The sequence below is a fragment of the Suncus etruscus genome, chromosome 7, assembly GCF_024139225.1.
Source record: "Suncus etruscus isolate mSunEtr1 chromosome 7, mSunEtr1.pri.cur, whole genome shotgun sequence".
Lineage (NCBI taxonomy): Eukaryota > Metazoa > Chordata > Mammalia > Eulipotyphla > Soricidae > Suncus > Suncus etruscus.
This window is the reverse complement of record NC_064854.1, coordinates 110,771,585-110,794,378: the sequence shown is the minus strand read 5'-3', so window position 1 is coordinate 110,794,378 and position 22,794 is coordinate 110,771,585. Positions and strand designations below refer to the sequence as shown.

At 42.7% G+C, this 22,794-nt stretch overlaps 1 protein-coding gene across 1 annotated transcript in view; it reads left to right on the top strand.

The window, feature by feature from the left end:
• The first annotated feature begins 2,107 nt into the window (after positions 1-2,107).
• ATXN7 (ataxin 7) overlaps positions 2,108-22,794 on the top strand; it is a 119,039-nt gene continuing 98,352 nt past the window's right edge. The window contains exons 1-3 of the mRNA XM_049777111.1: positions 2,108-2,189; positions 2,704-3,066; positions 3,360-3,428. Coding sequence (XP_049633068.1) covers positions 2,715-3,066; positions 3,360-3,428 — 421 coding nt within the window. The 5' untranslated portion in view covers positions 2,108-2,189; positions 2,704-2,714. The remainder of the gene's footprint in view (positions 2,190-2,703; positions 3,067-3,359; positions 3,429-22,794) is intronic.

Here is a 22,794-nt window from a genome sequence, read left to right as displayed (position 1 = left end):
GTGTGGCCCAGCTCTCCATCCCTCCCCACTAAAAAATGAAAAAAAGTTACAGATTCATACAAATTAAAGGTTATGTACTTTAAAAGGAAAACTTGTAGGCTACTTTTATGTAATTCAACAGAATTTTCAGTGATTTGAGATAAAAACAAAATTAAAATCTGAATTAGGGACATCCAACAGTGAGAGCCAGTATTGAGTTATTAGGAAACCTATGATTACCAAAGCAGTTAACAGTGCACCTTTATCTCGTTGATATTCATATATGAAGTTAGTATTTAGAATTTTTGTTTTGTTTTGGGAGTCACAGGTGGCAATGCCTACTCTTAGCTCTGCACTCAGGAATTACCTCTTGGTTGTGCGTGGGGAACCCTATGGGATTCTGGGGATTGAAGCGGAGTGGTCCACATGTACGCCTACCTACTGTACCCTCCCTCTGGCTGCAAAGCTTTAGAATTATTTTTAATCCTTTTAATTATTTGTTTTTTCTCGTTGCTTGCACTACTTGGTAAAAACGCAGAGCTTGTATAATTTTGGTTTTTGGGATATATTTGGATGCAAATCAGGTATAATTTCATACAGTAATTTCAACTTTTATTTTTGTTTCGTTTTTGTTTTTGGGTCACACCCAGCGGGCAGCCCTCGGGTTACTCCTGGCTCTATGCTCCGAAATCACTTCTATTAGGCTGGGTAACCATATGGGATGCCGGGATTCGAACCACCATACTTCTGCATGCAAGGCAAACGCCTTACCTCCATGCTATCTCTCCGGCCCCTCAACTTTTTTTTAAATAAAAATTCATAGCCCTCCCAACTTAAAAATCTAAACTAAATTTTTCTAATAAGAACTCTGCGTTAAGTTGCATTAGATTATCATTTCCTTGTTTCTATTCATTAAAAATGTGAGTTGATGTTTCTTTATGAGACGCTAAAGATAATTTCTTTGAGATTTGAAAAACTGAAAAGAATATGCCCATTCCCTTCCCTAGAGAAAGTTCCTATGAGAAGACTGCTGTGACATCGTCCCAAGAGTTGCAGTATGTTGATAGTGTTGCTATTGGGAAGCATGCGGTCAGATTCCTTGTTTCTGCCTCTGTCTTCAGATTGGACATTAGTTTGATAGATAAAATACAAGCACTTACTGACGCGTCTAGTAGTATAGCCTGCTACTCTCTCAAACTGCTTGGCAAGGGTCTGTTTCAACTACTTAATATGCTTTAGTTCACTAAGTAGGTTTTTATTTTCCCATCTTTAACTTATCGTTTAAGCTTTTGGGGGATGCTCAATGATGTGGGCCAGAGCTTGATCTAGTGCGCAAAATCTGACAGAATACAATGACTCCAAACCATATCTAAGAATAATTTATTGTACACTGTCCTGAACCTGGTCTTCACTGCCCAAGAAAAGCCCATCATAAGGAGGGGAAAATAACAGTTCGAATCAATCCTATTTTTCAGCAGCAAGATCCCCCCCACACACACACCCAACACTCCTAGTTTTTAGGATGCATCAATCACTTCCAGGTACAAAGCGGGGTTGAAATAGAGAAATTGGGGGGGTCTCCAAAATGTCTTCGCCATTGTCTCCTCCACTTGGTGTGGCACCGAACTGCGGGACCAGAAGTTCCAGCCCTCGGGGCTCCAGCGAACCTCGAGCCTCGCTTCTTGGGCTGCTCCGTGGGGAGGGACCGGAGCGGAGCCGCTTCGGCTTTGGCTCCACCGCCCGAGCTTTCCTCGCTGCGTGCTCTGCTCCGCTCCACTCCGCGTCCGTCCGCCCGCCCGCCCGCCCCGCGGCTTCTTCCCATTCATGCTTTTGACAGCTGCTCGGCTCCCCGGCCGGCCCGGGAGGGAGCCCCATCGACCCCGACCGGGGCCCTCCGACACTCGGGGCACGCCTCGGTGACAGTCGGCCGTGGCCCGGCCGGCCGATCGGCCCTCGCCGCGGTGGCTGCGCTTCCGACTTGGCCCTGGCTGCGCTCCGGGGGCTTGACGTGCAAACTTCGCCCGAGCGATCCGAGAGAGAGAGGGAGGGACCGGCGAGGGGGAGGAGGCGGCGGGAGGCGCCTCCGCTTAAGGGAGCCGGCCGGGTGCCGCCGCGCGGACGGACGGACGGAAGGAAGGAAGGAAGGAAGGAAGCGAGGAAGGAAGGAGTGGGGCAGCGGAGCCCGGCCCGGGGATGAGAGCGGCCTCAGGGTGGGCAGCCCCGGGCTGGGCAGGGCCGGAGGCGGCCTGGGGCCTCCTCGCCGCGGGCAGCCCCAGGTGGAGGTGGAGGTGGAGGGGCGCGGGGCCGGGCCGGGCCGGGCCGAGCCGAGCCGAGGGCATCTGCGGCGCCGGCCGACCTCCGCGCCGGCGTGGGGCGTTTGCTGGGCCGGCGGGCCTCGGAGCCTCCGGTGCCGTCCCCGAAGGCAGGGCCAGGGCCAGGGCCAGGGCCGGCCGAGCGGAGTCGAAAGCGAAAGCGAGCGCGAGCCCGCGCCGCGCTCGGACTTTGCGCCCGGGGCGGGAGGCGGGCGGGCGGGCGGGCGCGCGGCCCGGGAGGAAGCGGCCCCGGGTGCTGGGCCCGGGCACGGGGGGCGCTGCGCCGCGCTGCGCTGTCAGCGCGCCCCACCCGGCCCGCGGGCCGCGAACGCCGGCCGGAACTCCCCGGCGCCTCCTTAAAAGCGGCCCCCGCGCGACTCTTTTCCCCCTTTTTTTTTTTGTTACATTGTAGGAGCGGAAAGAATGTCGGAGCGGGCCGCGGATGACGTCAGGGGGGAGCCGCGCCGAGCGGCGGCGGCGGCGGCGGCGGCGGGCGGAGCAGCGGCGGCGGCGGCCGCCCGGCAGCAGCAGCAGCAGCAGCAGCCGCAGCCGCAGCAGCAGCCGCAACCAGCCCAGCAGCCTCCGCAGCCCCAGCGGCAGCCGCCGCCGTCGCGGCGCCTACGGCCGGAGGACGGCGGCTCTGGCGCCGCCTCCACCTCGGCCGCCGCCGCCATGGCGACTGTCGGGGAGTGCAGGCCCCTGCCCAGTCCCGAAGCGATGCTGGGGCAGCCGTGGAGTCTGTGGGTCGAGGCTGCCAAACTTCCTGGGAAAGACGGTGAGTGTCCGTGTGTGTCCACGCCCTCCCTCCCTCCCTCTATGTCCCCCCATCTCCTACCTGCCCCTGCGCCCCTCCCCCCTAGTTTGCACCCCCACCCACTGCCCGGCCTGCGACTGACCCGTCCACTTGGGGGTCACCGATGGTCTCTGCGGGGTGGGGAACGCCGAGGTACCCGCACCGACTCTCCTCTCCTCTCCTCTGTGCGTGCCGGAGCGTGCGTCACATTCCCGGCCACTGACCTGCCGCCTCTCCCCCTCCTCCCGTGTCTTGTCTCTCTGCCTCCCTCCCAGGGACGGAATTGGAGGAAAGTTGCAAGGAGTTTGGGAAGAACCGCGAAGTCATGGGGCTCTGTCGTGAAGGTGAGTTCAGTTCCCCACCCACCCACCCACACACACACCAACACACTACTACGATGGAATTTTCTGCCGGCCCCAGGGAAGTTTTCCTGCGTGCCATGCCGGTTGCTGCTCCGGGACTGGGAACTTGTGCCCACCTTGTCTTCAGCTGCATCCCAAGTGAGGATGCTGCTGCTGCTGCTGCTGCTGCTGCTGCTGCTGCTGCTGCTGCTGCTGTCGCCTCCCTAGGAGGAAGAGGGGGAGGATGGATGGCACGATTGGAAATCTGGTTTCCGGGGAGTCTCTGTTTAAGTCTCCTGGGAGGGAGTATCCCAGAACCTGTCTACTGTACTGAGGCCCAATATGGTACGTTTGGCTTGAGATGCGTGGCTCCTGGATGAGCGCTGGCTGGGGACTGGCTTGGAGTTCAACTCAGATCCCTTCTGCTCTGACAACCCCCCCTTTATGGAGAAAGGGGAATAAGGAATTCTGAGCTTTTTGGAAAGGCTTCCAGGAATGCTCTCAGGTGTTCTGGAAAAGAAACCCTTTTCGCTCGAAATCTCTGCTGGCAAGCAAAATGAAGTTTGGATTTTAAAGATGATGATCTGAGTAGAAGAGATGCTACTTAAAGGCTGGGTCGATGGCCTGTGTGTGAACTGCCACTACAGGAGTGGGGGTGTGGGGACAGGGGAAGGTCAGACTTTTACATATTGAAATCTTTAGTGTTGTTAGCCAGCAATTCGAGGTCTGATTAAGTATCCCTCAGTTTTTAGTTAAACGTGCTTTAGAGGAATTTACTTTACCTTTAGGTTTTATTTTTCTCTGATTATCTTTTACAATATGATGCCCGAACCATCTTGGACATCCTGAAGTTAGATAGGACTTCTGGGGTCCAGTCAACTTCAAATTTACTTCAAACTGATCTTTTCGATGGGAGTAAGAAAAAGACCCTATGTGAAGTTTTGGTATCTAGAAAGTTGAGTTTATATTGGCTAGTAGTTTTATTTTTCAACATTTAGTAAAAGTTTATCTTTTTTTGTTTCAGTATCTTGCTTGTAGAACTTTATGAGCGGGATATTAAAGTCCAAAAGGGGTCTGTTGTTACTCTCTCCACATGTACGTTTTGCTACTGTTGCCAGAGTTTATGTTTGCTGTTTTGGTTTTTTGAATCGGGCACTTGTTGGTCTCTTGGCATAGAGAGGAAGAGTAATACCAGTGACAGCTCTCTAAGAGCTTCCAGTTGGAATAGTTTATAGAGCAAATTAGTTGATTTTGAAAATGAGAATTGTTGTTTAAGAGTAAAGGAAAGAGAGAGAAGGCACAGGACTTGCTGACGATGTTGCAATAGGAAAAATCAGTTGTTAGTCCGGTTTTAGTGTTGAATTGGCAGCCCGCCTGGGCTCAAAAAATTAAAATCACTAGGTGGCAACTCTCATAGGAAGCCGTTGAACTTTAAAGCGCTCATCTGCCCTTGTAGTTACTTTATTCATTCTCTTGAGTACGGGTACATTTGCCATTAAGGATTTCTAACTCTGAAACGGGGTGCTGATTATTGGTAATTCTCCCCCATAGAGAAAAAGCAATTATATTAAGGTTTACTGGCACTTCGGTCTACAGTACACTGAGACACATCAAAATTTATTGGCCTGCACCCAGGCTTTTCTGTATTTATTATTTTCAGCTGGGAGGTTGTCATGAGCAGGTTTTTCCATGAAAATCTAACATCTAAGACCTCTTAAAACTTAGTAGGCACAAAAGAGTGTGATTCTAATCTAGCCTATTCAATTATTAGTAATTCTTAGACAGACTTACCCCTCTGCTCCCCCTTCCAAACACCCTCGCAGCTTTTCTTCTAAGCAACTCTAACCATTCAGAAAATGTTGGTGCTATTAGGTCGAGTAAAACTGTTAGACGTTTGGAGTAGTGAATGAAGTTTTTTAGTTGATTCGTGACTCACTTATTTATAAATTTTTTTTGGAGGGGGGGGGGTCACACCTGGCAGCGCTCAGTGGTCACTCCTGGCTCTACACTCAGAGATCGCCCCTGGCAGGCACAGGGGACCATATGGGCAAATGCCTTACCTCCATGCTATCTCTCCAGCCCCTATTTATAAATTTTGTGTATTAGTTTACTCTCCAAGAATGAGAATTTTCCTGTCATGCAAGGGGCTTTATGATTTTGTTATGATTAGTTCACACCAGACTGCTTCAGAAGCAGTCTAAAAGCGGTTTAAGAACTTATTAAATTATGGTTTTAATATTTTCAAAAAATTTAAAGAAAATGATTCAGTGATCTTTTATGTTAAGATAATCTCCTAATAAGAAAAGATAAGTTGGAGTTGAATCCATACTGATTCTTCTCATCATTGAGGTTAAATCAAGAGGAAATGTGTAGATTGATTGATGATATGAATAAACCTTAAAAATACTAAAACACTACCATGAGTATTCTAGGACTTGCACTATCTAATAGTGTGTTTCCAACTGTTTGAATTCTTTACTGTAGACCTGTGTTAAAAACCTGTATGTAAGAAAAGGTCGCTTAAGCTTTTATCATTGAAACTCCAAAATTAGCTTTTCCTCTTTGTAAAAAGTAGATGATAATAAGTGACAAGATTTTACAAGTAGTACTACTTTCTAGAGTTGTAGGGATTGTAGTTACTGTAAATAGGGAAAGGAAATGACTCGATACATCTAAATTATTAAATTATTATAACTGCTGATAATCATACACCTCATTTCCTAATATTCTTTTCATTTGTTTATCCTGTTGAATTCAAGACTTTTTAACCTTGGGCCTTAAAAAGTCTTCTGGAGGGAATGAATCCCCTGAAATTGTGGGCAAAGCACTATGAGTTAAGTCTTCTTTTCTAGGGCAAGTATGTACAACTTATCCAAGATTTTCAAGATTTCACACATCTTCACCTCGCAAAATCAGAATTGCTAAGTTAGGATTCCTCTCTTTTTTTTCTTTTTTGGGCCACACCTGGCGGTGCTCAGGGGTTACTCCTGGCTGTCTGCTCAGAAATAGCTCCTGGCAGGCACAGGGGACCATATGGGACACCGGGATTCGAACCAACCACCTTTTGTCCTGGATCGGCTGCTTGCAAGGCAAATGCCGCTGTGCCATCTCTCCGGGCCCCAAGGATTCCTCTCTTTTTCTGTTTTTCTGTTTATAGTTTGTTTGGACCTGTTTCCTCCAAAAAAGACTACCCAAGGGTTATTGCTTTGATGGAGTTTGGAACTACTAGTAGGTGAAAGGGAGATTATTTGTGATTTTGCTAGTCTTTTTATTCCTCTACCTTCTACTAGTAAACAAAATGTTAGGACATAGTTTCAGTCATCATTCAGTTATTTTTATCTATATTCTTTTTTTGGGGGGTGGTGGCAGCATTTGGGTTTTGGGCTGTACCCAGTGGTTCTCGGGAGATAATCTTGCTTGATGCTTAGGAGTTGGTCTCCCATACCAGAACAGAGCATTCATGCCAATCTTTCTAGCCATCTTTTCAGTCCTGTATTCTCTCTTTATTGCTTTGTCTTATATAATTTATATTGGTTTATAACAGTGGTTTTGTGATGAAGTATTAATAATGCATTTAGATTTTTCAAATATCTACACTCAAAAGACAAATTATTTTTCCCCCCAAGGGTGATTTTGTAGAATTCTAAACTTAATAGATTTAGATGAATTTTATTGGTAGGGATAACAAATTAAAGTTTCCATATAAGTGCATGAACATAAAGTGAAAGATTATTGGTAAAAAAATCAAATACCCCAATTTCATGGCAAATAAAATAATATCCTTTGGAAACAACAGAGAAATTGGGGAAAATGGCATTTTCTTTAGGATGCAATCTCTTAATTTTTCTTAAGTCCACCTGAAAAACATAATATCAAAGTATTCTCTAACAATCTTCAAACAATTTTTGTTTTGTTTTTTTGGGGTCTCATGCAGTGAAGCTGAGGGTTTATTCCTGGCTCTGTTCTTAGGGATCCTGACAGTGCTCAGGGGACCAAACTCAGGCCAGCTATTATAGGCATATGCCCTATCTATTGTACTAGCCCTTTGCACCTAAATACTTTTCTTATAATCATTATGTGAAAGCTTTTGCATTAATTATAATGCCAGCTTACAGAAGACAGGTATTGTTAATGAGGATATGTATGTATACATATGTATGTGTGTGTATATATGTTTTAGTTTATGCACACATTTGTAAATTCTTCCCCACAATGCATAAACTGGCTTACTAGGAAGATAGAATTAAGTCACTCAAGGATGAAGGGTACAAATGACCAGTTTTCTATTGTATTGTGAATCTTTTAAAAAGAGACCTATTCTGTGAGGTGAATCTTTTCTGGCTCCAGGGGAGACTATAGGTTGTCTTTCAACACTTCTCCTGAGGTTAGTGCTCCATTTACACTTTCCAGAAAGGGTGCAGACAGAACACCACCTCTCTTATCTCTGATATTTAGGCAAGAGAGTAGGATGGCAACCCAGAGTGATAGCCACACTTGATGACAAGTGATTTCCCTGTTGTAATATCAGAAACATAATTGAGCCCAGAGCTAGATGGAAAGAGCTACATAGCTCTTTACATAGTTACATGTACCTACAGATAGCTAGATTTGAAGAAGGAAAGAGGAGAAAGACTTCCCTTAAGGAGCTGGGTATTTTCAGTCCAGAGCAATAGCACAGCAGCGAGGGTATTTGCCTTACATGTGACCTACTGGGAACCACCCTGGTTCGATCTCTGGCATCCCATATGGTCCTCTGAAGCTTCCCAGGAGTAATTTCTGAGCACAGAGCCAGAAATAACCCCTAAGCATTGCCAGGGGTGGCCCAAAAACCAAAAAAAGAAAAAAGAGATGGGTATTCTTTTTTTTTGTTTTGTTTTTTCGGGCCACACCCGTTTGATACTCTGGGGTTACTCCTGGCTAAGTGCTCAGAAATTGCCCCTGGCTTGGGGGGACCATATGGGAGGCCGGGGAATCAAACCGCGTTCGCGATCTTTCCTTGGCTAGCGCTTGCAAGGCAGGCACCTTACCTCTAGTGCCACCTCGCCGGCCCCATAGATGGGTATTCTTTTTTTTTTTTTTTTTTTTTTTTTTTGGCCACATCCGGCGGTGCTCAGGGGTTACTCCTGGCTGTCTGCTCAGAAATAGCTCTTGGCAGGCACGGGGGACCATATGGGACACCGGGATTTGAACCAACCACCTTTGGTCCTAGATTGGCTGCTTGCAAGGCAAATGCTGCTGTGCTATCTCTCTGGGCCCTAGATGGGTATTCTTAACACAGAAATAGTCAGTGTTACAGATCACCTTTTTCTTCCTGGGAAAGGAAGATTATTTAATAGATAGCTGACAGTGAATACTTTATATGATGTACTATTGAAGTATTTATATTACAGGCATAAGAACTCCATTTTTCTCTTGTTTTTTTTTTTTTTTTCCCCCTTTCTTTTTTTGGGAGGCCACACATGGCATTGCTCAGGGTTTACTTCTGGCTCTGCCTAGCGATCATGCCTGATGGTGCTCTGGCGGACTGGACCATATGTCGTGCCAGGAATTTAATTGGGGCTGTCATGTACAAAACAGAACATTAAACCCTTACTTTCCGGCTCCCTTCCATCCTTTATTGTTTCTATTTACTTAGTTTTGGCTATACCCAACAATATTCAGGGGTTACTTTTGGCTCTGTACCAACTCCTGGTGGTTGGTGCTCAGGGAATGAGCTCAGTGCTCATGTGAATGCTGGGGATAAAACCTGGGTTGGGTGCATGCAAGGCAGATATTCTAGCTCCTATACTATGACTCCAGCCCCTCCACACTTTTTTTTATGGACAGTTTTTTTTTTTTTGAGTTTTAATTTATTTTTCGACAAAAACATAGGCACCTCCATGCCCTTCCTCCTACTCCCCCTCAGTACAGGGAGATTTCCTGGGGGTTCATCTCTTTGTTCCGTTCCCAGCTTCCCTTTCCCCATCTATATCTTGATTTTGCACCAAAATGCCTGAGCCTTTGTGTTGATCATCACAAACAACTGTCTCCTTGGCATACATGCACAGCAGAAGGGTCACCACATGTGTGGCTGTTACATAACCCTTCATGCAGTCCATGAGGATGAATTTGAGGTTGTCTTCATTGAATGCTTGGTTCCTGTTCCGATTGTAGGTGGTGATGATCATAGGTGGTGCTGGTGGTGGTGGCCCAGGTTTCGGTATCCCTGTAACCAGAGTAGGCTAAGAGTGACCTTTCTTCATTCAGCAGCAGGGTGCTCTGGACATCTCCAGTGTTGGCTTGGCTTAGCACTTGTGTGCTAAGCCTTGGGACACAACATGTTGGCGGCTTCAGACCTGGATTTTTGCAAAACCCCAGTTCCTACAGCTGCCACCTGCAGATTTTGCCCTGCTGCTTCCGCAGCTTACTTATTCCATGGACAGTTTTATATATGACAGAAATAGGCGAAAATTTAATGAACTTTCTTGTATACATCAAATACCTTAAATTAACGAGCTGTGGTCCAATGTTATTCTCCCTGCACTGAATTATTATGACCCATAAACCAGAAACATTTCTTTGTTTTCTGTCTTTGCCATACATGCATGAACTTACGCTACCGTATTTTCCGGCGTATAAGATGACCCCCTAATTTTGAAGTTAAAACATAGGTTTAGGCCTATATTCGCTCTATCAGACAGAACGTTCCTGTGCTGCAACTGTATGTACCACAGTGAGCCAATCATAACAAGCAAAGATTCAAAAGTTATACTGTAATAGACTTCCTCTCTGACTCTGGCCAATCTGAGAAGGCTTTTTACAGTGTAGATTCCGGTCCAAAACATTGTCTAATTTGCATGCATCAAAAGCCTGCTTGGATTGGCTGAGTTAGAGAGGCGGTCCGAGCAGCCTTGCAGTGATTGGTCCCTTATCATAGGCACTTTTTCTGGCAATTCCCTGGTGGCGTCAGTTAATCTCCCCCACTACATGAACCAAACAACACCCCATCCTCGGACCCTAACACTGAACCACCAACACGGTTAGCTGGGTTTTGCCAGAAGTGGCCCCCAGATCTCCTGAGTACTGTTTGGGAGCCCCCAAGAAAGAGATTTGGAAACTCTGCGGCCTGATTTTGTTTGTTTGTTTGTTTCGTTTAGTGGCATATTGTAACATTTTTCAGGATATACACGGCGTATAAGACGACCCCCGATTTTCGGTTGACTTTTTTTTTGTTTCAAAAGTTGTTTTATATGCTGGATAATACGGTAATCTCCTGAAAAATTGAGCCTTTATGTGCATTGTACTTTTTCTTGAGGCAAACCAGACTGCCATTACTGATCTGTTTATTGAGTGTACAAGAGTCCCAAAGGTGGCAGTGCCAGCAGTCTGCTTACCACTCAAGTGGAGATTCAAAGTAAACTTCCTACAGGAATCAATGATTCAAGTTCAGTGTATCAAAATCATTTTAACCACACCTTTAAAGAGCACTCAGGTTATTGGGTTACAGATTGGCCACATTTGACACTTCCAGAATGAATCTTAAGACTTCAGTAACATGACAGCATCTTGGCTGACCTTTCCTGAATAACTTTTTTTACCTGTGCAATTTACATTAACTTAGAAGTGAGCTAGCCTCTGAATGAAAACTTAGAGAGACTCCTCCTTCAGCTGCAATTTTTTCTCTAATTGTCAGATCTTCAGCCATTTTAATGCAGACCTAAATATCCTGTGTATGGGTCAAATCCCTGCCTGCAGTTTGGTAAGAATGGCTTTTCCATTGTGGAGTGGTTGAAATAAAAACTCAGTAGAAAATCATTATTGCATGATGTGAAAATAAGTGAAATTCAAGTGTCAGTGTCCATAAGTAAAAATTCACTCGCTCATAACCATAGCCATCCATTTTCTTATTGTTCATGACTGCCTTAAACCATAAAATATACAGCAGAGTTGAATAGATGTCACACTGACCTTATGGCTCACCAAACTCAAATGAGAGAGAAAGAGAGGAGAGAGAGTGTGAGTTTCCTTTTTCTAGTTCTGATATCTGTGTCTGGACAATTTAAATACCATGCATTTTGAACTACCCAGAGCATAAACTTTTTTATTAACTCTTCTAGCTTCCTAGAGATTCCTAGATTCCTAGAGATTCAGATTGTAAGACTAGTACTTAGTTTCTGTTAAGCTCCTCTATGGTATTTAAAATTTTCTGGAGAAATAATCTAGAACCCTTAGAGGATTTTTTTCAGAATGTCTTATCTATTTATTTATTTGGTTTGGGGCTCTACCTGCCAGTACTCAGGGATTGCTACTGGCTCTGCTCAGGATGACTCCTGGTTAGACTTGGTAGACTATATGGGCCTTGAGGTGGATCCTGGTTTGACCACATACATGGTATCATGGTATCATGTACTGGGGCTGGAACGATAGCACAGCAGGAGGGAGTTTGCCTTGCATGCAACTGACCCAGGACAGACCTGAGTTCGATTCTAGGAGTCCCATATGGTCCCCCAAGCCAGGAGTGATTTCATTTTTTGTTGGTTTGTTTCTGTTTTGTTTGTTTTGTTTTGGGGTCACATCTGGCAGCGCTCAGGGGTTACTCCTGGCTCTATGCTCAGAAATTGCCTCTGGCAGGCACAGGGGACCATATGGGATGCCGGGATTCAAACCAGGGTCTTTCTGCATGAAAGGCCCTACTTCCATGCTATCTCTCCAGCCCCCAGTAGCGATTTCTGAGTGCATAGCCAGGAGTAACCCCTGAGCGTCACCAGAAAGCCTCCCACCCACCCCCAAAAAAGATAAAAGATTTACTAAATTTACTGCATTTTGAATGATGAAGAGAAAAAGCATCCTCAGTAAAGCTCACATCTTTATTAATCTAGGTGTTTATTTCTTTGGGGTTGGGAGGGGGGTCACACCGGGCTGTGTTCAAAGGTTACTGCTATTCTGCACTAAGGAATTTCTTCTGGTGGTGCTCGGGGACCATACGGGATACTGAGGATTGAACCCTGGTTAGCTGCATGCAAAGCAAATTTCCTATCCACTGTACCTTCTCTCTGACCAAAATCTTTATAATTTTTTCTTTTTTTGTTTTTTTGGGCCACACCCGTTTGATTCTCAGGGGTTACTCCTGCCTAAGGGCTCAGAAATTGCCCCTGACTTGGGGGGACTATATGGGACGCCGGGGGATGGAACCGCGGTCCTTCCTTGGCTAGTGCTTGCAAGGCAGACACCTTACCTCTAGCGCCACCTCATTGGCCCCATCTTTATAATTTTTATCTTGCTGAAAAGGACAACACCTGAGAGTCCATACTGAATTTCTCAAGGCTTCCTAGTTAATAGAACTACACACATTACTGTAATAGGATGGAATTCCCAACTTGACTCCCATTTATAGTTTTGATAGCTTTTTGTAAAGTCTGCTTCCAGGAGGGAAAAATATTTATATGTGATTACATGTGACTATCATTCCTCTATATGTAGAGAGTGCCAGCACAAGCTTAACTGTACAGTGACTTTTGGTGAGAGACTGAGTAAAGATTTTGGCTTACACCTGGGAATGTCCCCTGGATTACTACTGGCTATGTACTCAGAAATTAAATTGAGACTGTGCTTAGGGGACAATAGGGATGTCAGGGATCAGATTTCTGTTGGCTGTATTCAAGGCAAGAGCCCTACCTACTGTAGTCTTGCTGTGGCATGAGTATTATTTTAATCTAAGTATTGTCATTATCTCCATTTTACAGATAAGGTGAGAAATCACAAATATGAAAGAGGTTCTGCAACTCAGATTTGCCTTAACTTCATAGCCCCTATTCTAAATAAACCCTCTGTTGTATTGAGTTCTAATGAGAATATGCACCTGCTTTAATGAGCCTGAGCAGATTTTAGTGACCTTTGTTTGCCTATCCTTGGCTAGAAATACTGAACTTAAACTACCATTGCCATTCTTTATTTTTTTTTTTTAATTTATTTCTTAGATGAGGGATGGGTGGAAGGAAGAACATCTTAAAGTGCTTAGGTTATTCCCAGGTAGGATTTCAGGAACTCACTGCAGTGCTCTGGGAACCATGTAGTAACTGGCAATCAAATTAATTTCTTGCATGCAAATTACACACTCGTTCATTGAACTATCTCTCTGGCCCCTTCTCTATTTTGAGTAAAGATGCCAGAGCCTTTTCTTTGCTGTGCGTCAACGATGTCCTACATATTATCTTTATTCCTTTAGTAAGGATTCTTCTCTTAGGGATAGATGAAGAGGAGTTATATTAGAGGTAATTGACTTAAAAAAAAAAAGATTAAGTGAAAGCCAAGGTGCAGCAAATAGCAAACATGATCATCTGGGATTTATGCCATTAGATACTCTTAACAAACTGAGGAGTGATATTTTACTATTTAAGTAGAATATCAGTTAAGATTGCTTTTAATCACATTGATATTCAAAGTTTTTTTTTTTTTTTTTTTTTTTTTTTTGGTTTTTGGGCCACACCCAGGAACGCTCAGGGGTTACTCCTGGCTATGTGCTCAGAAGTTGCTCCTGGCTTGGGGGACCATATGGGACACCGGGGGATCGAACCGCGGTCCGTCCAAGGTTAGCGCAGGCAAGGCAGGCACCTTACCTTTAGCGCCACCGCCCGGCCCCGATATTCAAAGTTTATGATACTATTTTAAGTAATTGTGTCCCTCTGATTATTAAAGTATTTTTTGATTGAAGTTCTGAGGACACAAAGCCTATTAGTAGACTTAACAGTTGGAGACTACTGTACTTTGGAGAGGAAGGCAGAGATTTACATTGCTAGTTACGATGTATAGCAGGGCTTATGAATGAGCAAAAGGAGAATGATTTTTGCATTTTAGACACTCATAACATAAAACTCAAATAAGTGTTAGTATTCCTCTTTATTATAAAGACCCTATTGACATAGAAGGCTTTTTTCAATAATGTATAATCTTAGAACAAAAAAGTAATGTTCATTATCCGTTGGATTTATTATCTTCACAAGTAGGAAAGTGATGTTTTTCCATAATCCCCAAACACCAGTCATACAATAGAAGGAAGCCAGTGCTTTTATCCAGTGGTCCCAAAGTGCCTGTATTTCAAGAGAAAGTTTCTAAAATAAATGGGAGAGCAAATACAAAAGTGTTGACATTTTATGTATGTGTAATTTGACCAATGTATGTATGCTTGTATTTATTTTTGGTTTGGGGGCAGTACCCGCAGTACACAGTTCTGTGCTAAGGGGTTATTCTGTAACGGGAATAGAACCTGGTACTGTAGGGATCAATGTCTGTCAAGCTACCTCTACAGCAGCCCGATACATACATTTTTGAGCATTATGAAAACAGTAGGGCCATTGTTTATCTTTTTTTAAAACTAAAGGTTCTTTAAATTTGGAGAAAGTTTAGAATTGTGAAATACTTGTTACATTGCCCATTATTTTTAACTTCTTTTTGGGTGGCAGGTTTGCTTGCATGCAATGTGTTCTTTGTGTTGTTAGTAGGTAGCGGACAAGTATTACCTTTATTTAAAACTGGCAGAAGATAATTTTAAATAAAGGCAATACTTGAACTTCATTTCTGGGTTTGTATCTGGTTTCTAATCTCAGTGTTGCTTTGCTAATATTTGTTTGATTCATCTCTAAAGTACAATGCCTCCGACTGGTTAGAAGGATTAAATAGTAGAATTCAGGTTAAGTACTCTATACAATGTGTAACCAGATAGTTGATTAATTCTATTGGCTAATTTTACTGCTTTAATCAATAATCAAAGTTCAGTGTTGTGATTATGTCTTTAATCAGATGGACATCTGGGACTCTTAAGAATGGGAAATGGTTAAAATGGGAGTTTTTTTTTCCTTTTGGTCACACCCTGTAATGCTTAGGGGTTACTACTGTCAATTCTCAGGGGACACTATGGGATGCCCAGGATTGACGCCCCCTCACCCCCCAGGTTGGCCACATAGAAAGGGAAACATCTGTTTGTTGTATTATCTCTCTGGTCCCAGTAGATCTTCTTTATTGAAAATATGTAAGCCATTAGAAGAAACTTCACCATACTTAAAATAACTGTGTGTACCAAGTGAACAGGAGTTTTGAGATTTCATTGACTCAAGTAAAAATGAGAAATGGGAGTTGACATTTATTATTTCCTCCTTTGGCCATCTTTTTGATTTGCAGAGAGAAGTCCAAAGTGGGTTTTTACTTTTTCCTGCTTATACAATACAGAGTTTCATTTGCTCTTCCTCTGGAACAGTGCAATTTGTATTTCTTTAGGTAGCTTCTTGTAATATTTTACAAGCCACTCTACTTGGGGAAGAAAGAGAAAGCATATCCAGTAAGAATAAAGTCACCCTTATTATGTTGGAAATGGATTAGACTGATAACTGAAGGAACTACTTACATCATTTTATGTATCTGTGGTGATAGTCATAAGGGGCTTTCTGCTTGTTAAGAGAACTTAGAAATTGCCATTGCAGTTCTTGGTAATTTCTATTTTAACCTAAAGCAGTTCTCTATTTAGGTTGTCTTGTTTTCTTTGGAAACTATGTAGGTAGATGTGTTATAATAGGGGGAAAAATCACATTGTTTATTAGTTAATTTACATTAATCAGAAATCAATAACATTCATTATAAATATTTGATTAATGATAAGGATGGAATACAAGGATCATCATTTTCTGTATCCTGTTCTGGGCCAACTTTATATAAGCATTATAAGTTTTGGACAGGAGTCAGGTAATTTGTACTTGTAACTGATAGACAAAACTCAAACTTGCCAGCCTGGCTATTGACTTCCTGACTAGGTTCAGGCTCTTAAAATAACCTAGGATAAGTCTCTAGGATACTTTTCCAGCATATTTCCTGTCTCAGAAACCTCTAGCTCTTTTGCTTTTGATTATTTAGCTTTTATCCCACAAACACATGACATACACATTCTCTTTGTGAGCTAGAGTCTGGTGGTACAACTCAAACAAGATAAGACAGATCCCTTGTCAGTCAGTTGTTCAGCAGAATTTATGGAGTTTCCGTCTTAGTGCCAGTGATCTTCATGCCAGTGATGGATATAGAAGATACAGTGACACAGAGCAGGAAAAGCTGCTGCCCCCTTGAACACAAAATGCTATACATTTCTGCAATATTTTTTAAGGATATTGAGTGCTGTAAAAATAGTGAAATACACGAATAAGTAGGGTGTAGGGAAGATGAAAGATTTGAGCTAACATGACCAAAATGTCCTATGGAGTTGAGATCTGAATGATGTGAGTGAGGGAAGGAAGGAGGGAGATAGAGAAAGTAGAAAGAATGGAGAAAAGAGGAGAGAGAATGAATAGCTGCCACTGTATGAGCTGTTAGGAGGGGAAATATTTTAAATAGAAGGAAAAAAATTAAGTTCATAGTCTATGGAAAATGAAACTCAGATCAGATACAGTGGCCAGGGGCAGATATTTGCGTTTATTCTAAATGTGATGGAAGTGTGCTGTGGAGGTGTTTAAGCAGGAGGAGGAATTGCCCTAATCTAATTTATTATGTGTAAAGACCCAAGGCTATTCTGTGGTGCCTGATTGCAGAGAAGGGGATAGGAATTGAATGACAGGTAAGAGGTGTTGGTAGCTTATTAGCTACTTGGGAATCAGTGGTATTGCAGAGAGGTTGTGTTGCTTAGGTATGCTTGAGAAATGGAATTGATTTAATGACACATTGGATGTGGAGAAGAATACAGTCTGGGACCAGGGATGTGAGTAGCAAATTATGTCATTATTGATGAATGGAGGAATTGTAGAGAATGTGTAGTCACTAGGGTCAGGAGTCCTGTTTTGACAACATAGTTTTGTTTTTGTTTTTTTTAACTATTTTTTGTTTTTGTTTTTTGTTTGTTTGTTTTGGGGCCACACCCAGCAGTGCTCAGGGGTTACTCCTGGCTGTCTGCTCAGAAATAGCTCCTGGCAGGCACGAGGGACCATATGGGACACTGGGATTCGAACCAACCACCTTTGGTCCTGGATGGGCTGCTTGCAAGGCAAACGCCGCTATGCTATCTCTCCGGGCCCTTGACAACATAGTTTAAGGTACTCAAGAGACATTCATATCTAGCTGTGGATATGCAGTCAGGATGTGGTACAGCATGTTGGGCTGAAAATACTTGGTGAATCTGTGTCGTCCATGTACAGTGGACATGGAATGTTTTGGGTGTGTTGTGATCAAGTGCAAGTTTCATTCAGCTATTGGAGAGGGCTCAAGTTGAGTATTCTGTGGGGAGGAAGGTTGGAGCAAGGTTGAGAAGAAACCTGTCCTGAGATTGGATGATATTAGATGAATGAATATGGTGGTATAGAATTCAAGAAAAGATGTTTAAAGGGGGAGTAAGCAGCCTTTGTCAGATACCACCATTGAAGTAGAACATATCCAGGCTAAGTCTCTGGCTTTGGCATGAAAGCAATTAATGAATTAATCAGGAGAGCAGTGGATGGAGATGTCTGCTTCGAGTGTGGGAGTGGGGAGGGTTAAGAACCAGAAAGGAGGAAGTGCAGAGAGCAAGTGTGGACAGGTTTTTAAAGAGTTTTGATTTGAAAGAGATGGGATGGGTGAGATAATAACAGATGAGGGCATGAATAAAGGAGATAAATAGGATTATTTTGTGTAATTTATTTTAGATAGTATTAGGGCACTGTTATTATGTAGTATGTAGTATTTATTCTTTAGCATGTGTTATACTAGTATCAGCCAGTAATAGTATTTATTTGATACTGGAAATATTAATGGGAAAAATTTAATTATAGCTTCTGATGTGGAAAAAAAGTAGAGAGAAATGAGTATTTACATTGAAAAAAATGAATAATTACAAATATAATCTTTGAGTTGGGGAAATGGAATAGGATCAGAACACAAATGAAATGGTCAGTTTTGGAGAGAATGAGAGTCTTCTCTTGTAAAGAGAGAAAATGTTTGTGGATTCATTTGTAAATAAGAATAGGATTTTGTAGTAAGGGAAGCAGATTAACTCATTGCTATGATTTCTAAGAAGTTGCAGGAATGTTAGGTCTTCAATTGAGAGCGGGAAAGGGAAGTTTTGTTTGATATTTCTCAAAGTATTCATTCAGAAATAGTCTAGAAAATAATGAACTAGGCATCTTTTAGAGTGTTTCTCATTGATGAAAATTACGTAAATTTGCAGACATAGCACAGGAGTACTATGTACTCCTTAAGACTAAGGAGCCTATTGATAGGACAAAGGGATCACTAGAAGGAAACAGGGTCAAAAGGGTATGGCAGTCTGAAGGTTGAGAAACACTACTTTAAAGAACTACCAGTACTCTTAGAGGAAAATTCACATTTTCTAGTAAAAACTTCGAAGTCTGAGGTGGTGTAATGTTGCACCTAGAAAATTGGGAGTTTTAATAACTCCAAGAGTTCTGTCAGGGTACTGAGAGTTATAAAGATCTACACTGGGGAGGCAAATGGGGAGGCAGGCAGGAGTCAGAAAAGGAAGGCTTCCTGAAACAGGTTATGAAGAATTGAAGCTTTTGTTAAACCTTCTAGGTTGAATTAGTCATTCTGATGTAGCAGCACTTTTGAAATTGGAATATCTTTAAGAGGTGTAGGTGGGATGGGACCAGGAACTTATAGCTTTGAGAGATATCGTATTTGCAGTCGTATAAGACGACTGGGCGTATAAGACGACCCCCTAATTTTGCAGTTAAAACATAGGTTTAGACCTATATTCGCTGTATCAGACAGAACATTCCTGTGCTGCATGTGTTCCTGTGCTCATGTACCACAGTGAGCCAATCACAACAAGCAAAGGTTCAAAGGTTATACTGTAATAGACTTCCTCTCTGACTCTGGCCAATCTGAGCAGGCTTTTTACAGTGTAGATTCGGGTCCAGAACATTGTCTAATTTGCATGCATAAAAAGCCTGCTTGGATTGGCTGAGTTAGAGAGGCGGTCCGAGCAGCCTGGCAGTGATTGGTGCAGGATCGAGTTGGAAAATTCGTTTTGTGGCAATATTCAGACAGTTTTCGTTTAGCGGCATATTGAAACATTTTTTGGGATATACTCGGTGTATAAAATGACCCCGATTTTTGGTTGCCTTTTTTTGTTCAAAAGTCGTCTTATACGCTGGAAAATATGGTAAGTAGAGAAAGAGAAAATAGAAATGGCTAGTATAGGAGGTCAGTAGTCCCATAAAAAAAAGGTCTATGCATTGTCCAAGAATGTGCTTCTGAGATCATCATTGTAGAAAGTATATTGATGGTACATACACCAAGCAGAAGCTGGAGGCCATGTAGCCAACCTACCTCCTTTATATGGTATGCTTACAAGTTTGGATAATGATAAACCCAGAATGTGAAGCTCTAAAATCTAAAGTGATTTGTTTCTTCCTGGTAAAATTGTTTAATGGGTTCTGCTTGTTTACATTAATTTACATTACATTTACACTAGTTTACTTTTTCTGGCAGTGCATATGGGCTACTCCTGGCTCTGCACTAGGAATCACTCATGGCAGGCTCAGTAGATCTATATGGGATGCCAGAGATTGAATCTAGGTTGGCTGCACGCAAGGCAATTGCCCTCTGTGCTGTGGTATTGCTCTGGCCCTGAGAACAGCCCTGTTTGAGATAGACAAGCAACAATTTAACACAATGAAATATATATGCTATGTAAATATATATATGTATGTATATATGTTTATATTGGTAATGAGTATTCTATAGAAACTGTGGAGGAATACAGTTTAAAGTGAGGAGTTCTGTCAGTCAAAACTTGTATGATATGAAGGTGTGAGTCATGTGGAAGTGGACAAATCCCATAGAGAGAACATCAAATCTGTGGTGGGAGAGGGTGTGGGCTTGTCTATAGAAAAGCTCAGAGCTAGCTAGAGTGACTAGGAGAATTGTGAATAGGAGATAGGGTAGAAGACAAATCCTGAAAAGTTGGGAATGGATGAGTTGAAGAAGCAAAAGTCCTTGATAATTCTTTACTGTGATTTATAGTCTCAACTTGGTGTGACCCTCACCAGGCTGTCAACTATTGGTGTCAGTTTCTCATACCTGAACCTTTGCATAGCTATGCAGGGGCTGTTGCTTCTCATTTTGCCCCATCCATTTCATAGGGATAGAAGAATGTTCCACTTTCTTGTATTTCTTTTAGGTTTTACAAAATTGATATACTTGTTGTGTCAAAATAAAGCAAGCTGAGGAGCTGGAATGATAGTACAGCTGCCTTGCAAATAGCCAAGTTGAGTTCAATCCCTGGCACTCCATATGATCCCCTGAGCACCTCCAGGAGTGACCACTGAGCACAGAACCACACATAAGATTTGAGCACTGCAGGGTCTGACCCCAAAACAATCAATTGAGTAAGCTGAGGCCAGAGAGATAATACAGTGTTAAGGAACTTGTTTGCATTTGGCTGACCTCATTCTAATCCTAGCCCTCCCATGTAATCCCATGAGCACTTCAAGAATGACTCCTGTGCACTACCAGGTTTTCACTCCCCCCCCCCGCCAAATATATAGACATTAACTGCCTATATGTAAAGAAGTCATTTCTTGCGTTAAAAAGTAGTTATTATACTTGGAATATTAATGCCTAATAAAGTAAATTATTAGGCCAGATTATTTTTCACATAGGTCTTATTAAATCTGTAGAATTGACTTAGAGTGGGGAAAAGTTGTAGACAATCCATTTATAATATTGTTTTATCTCTTGGGAGGGAGGTTTAGAATTGTTCACTACATTAACATTTCGGTCCCATATTGGTTCTGTTCGATAGGACATTGAGTATAGCATCTTTTGTTTTGTTGTTTTGTTTTGTTTTGTTTTGGCCACACTTTACCATACTCAGTATTTACTCATGACTGCTCTCCTGGTCCTGGCATTGCTTGGAAAATCATATGCATCTTGTGAAATTGAGCTGGGTCAACTGCATGCAAGGTATGCAGTTGACAAGCCTTATCAGCTTGCCCTATCTCTTAGCACCTTTTTTGAAAAGTTGAGTAATAATATGTGGTGAAGAGAGTAATGGTTTTGGTTTTAGAATAACTGATTATGTGCACATAAATGAAAATGTGCCTCAATTGCTTTTATATCATCAAAGATTTCTTTACCCACTTAAACTCTGCTTTTTTCAGTCTTCAGTAGGAAGTTGATTTTTTTTCTCTTCTTTATTTATTTCTTGATTTTTATTTCTTCTTGACTTTTTACTGGCTACTCTAATGATTAGCCTTGGTACTGGATACAGGCTCAGAGTTTACTATAGATTTTATATGCTATTCTTTCTGGTTCTCTTATCTTGCTAAGTCCCATCTCTGATGAGCTTTTCATGGTTTACTGGCAACTGAAGTGACTTTTGTTTTGTTTTTGTTTGGGGGCCACACCCAGCTGTGTTCTGGGGTTACTCCTGGCTATCTGCTCAGAAATCACTCCTGGCCGGCACGGGGGACCCTATGGGATGCTGGGTTCAAAATACCTTTGTTCCTGGGTCAGCCACTTGCAAGGCAAATGTCAAACAGCTGTGCTGTCTCTGGCCCCTGAAGTGAAACTTTTTTTTTTGAAGGTGTTTGGTAAATGTTCCTCCTCTCTCTCCCTCTCTCCCACTCTCCCACTCTCCCTCTCTCCCTCCCTCTCTCTCTCTCTCTCTCTCTCTCTCTCTCTCTCTCTCTCTCTCTCATCCCCCCTCCCTTCCTCCCTCCCTCCCACCTTCCCTCCCTCTCTCTCTTTCCCTCCCTCCCTCCCTCTTTCTCTCTCTCTCTCTCTCTCTCTCTCTCTCTCTCTTTCTCTCTCTCTCTCTCTCATTCTCTCTCTCTCATAATTTTCTTTTTGGGGGGACCATATCCAGTGATTTGCTCTACTTTTAGGGATCACTCCTAGTGGGGGTTCAGGGAACTACATGTGGTACTGGGGAATCAAACCCAGGCCATCTGTGTGCAAAACAATCATCTTACTTACTGTATTAACTTTCTGACTTCTTGTAGTTTTCTTCAAAGCCAGTGACTATTGTTGAAAACAGTCTGTGTTGTGTGAGTTTATAATCTATCTACGAATCATAGTCTTCTTGGTAATTATTATGCCAGAGTAACAATAAAAATATTAAATCTAAACTATCTAAATAGTAAAATTAGTAGTAGTATTTATCAAGTGCTCCAGTAAGTCTTTGTAAAAAATTTTATCAATCTCTTCTTTCCCTCACTAGTAAATTTTAAATACAACAGCCTCTAAGGGTAGATAGTACAGCAATAAACCCTGAGCATTACCAGGTATGGCCCCCAAACCAGTAAGTAAATGAACAAATAAACCTCTAAAGGTTGGGGAGATAGTGAAAGTACTTTCTTTTCATTACAATGACTTAGCCCCAAGTTTGATCCCCAACATTTCATGTCACTATTCTCTCCTC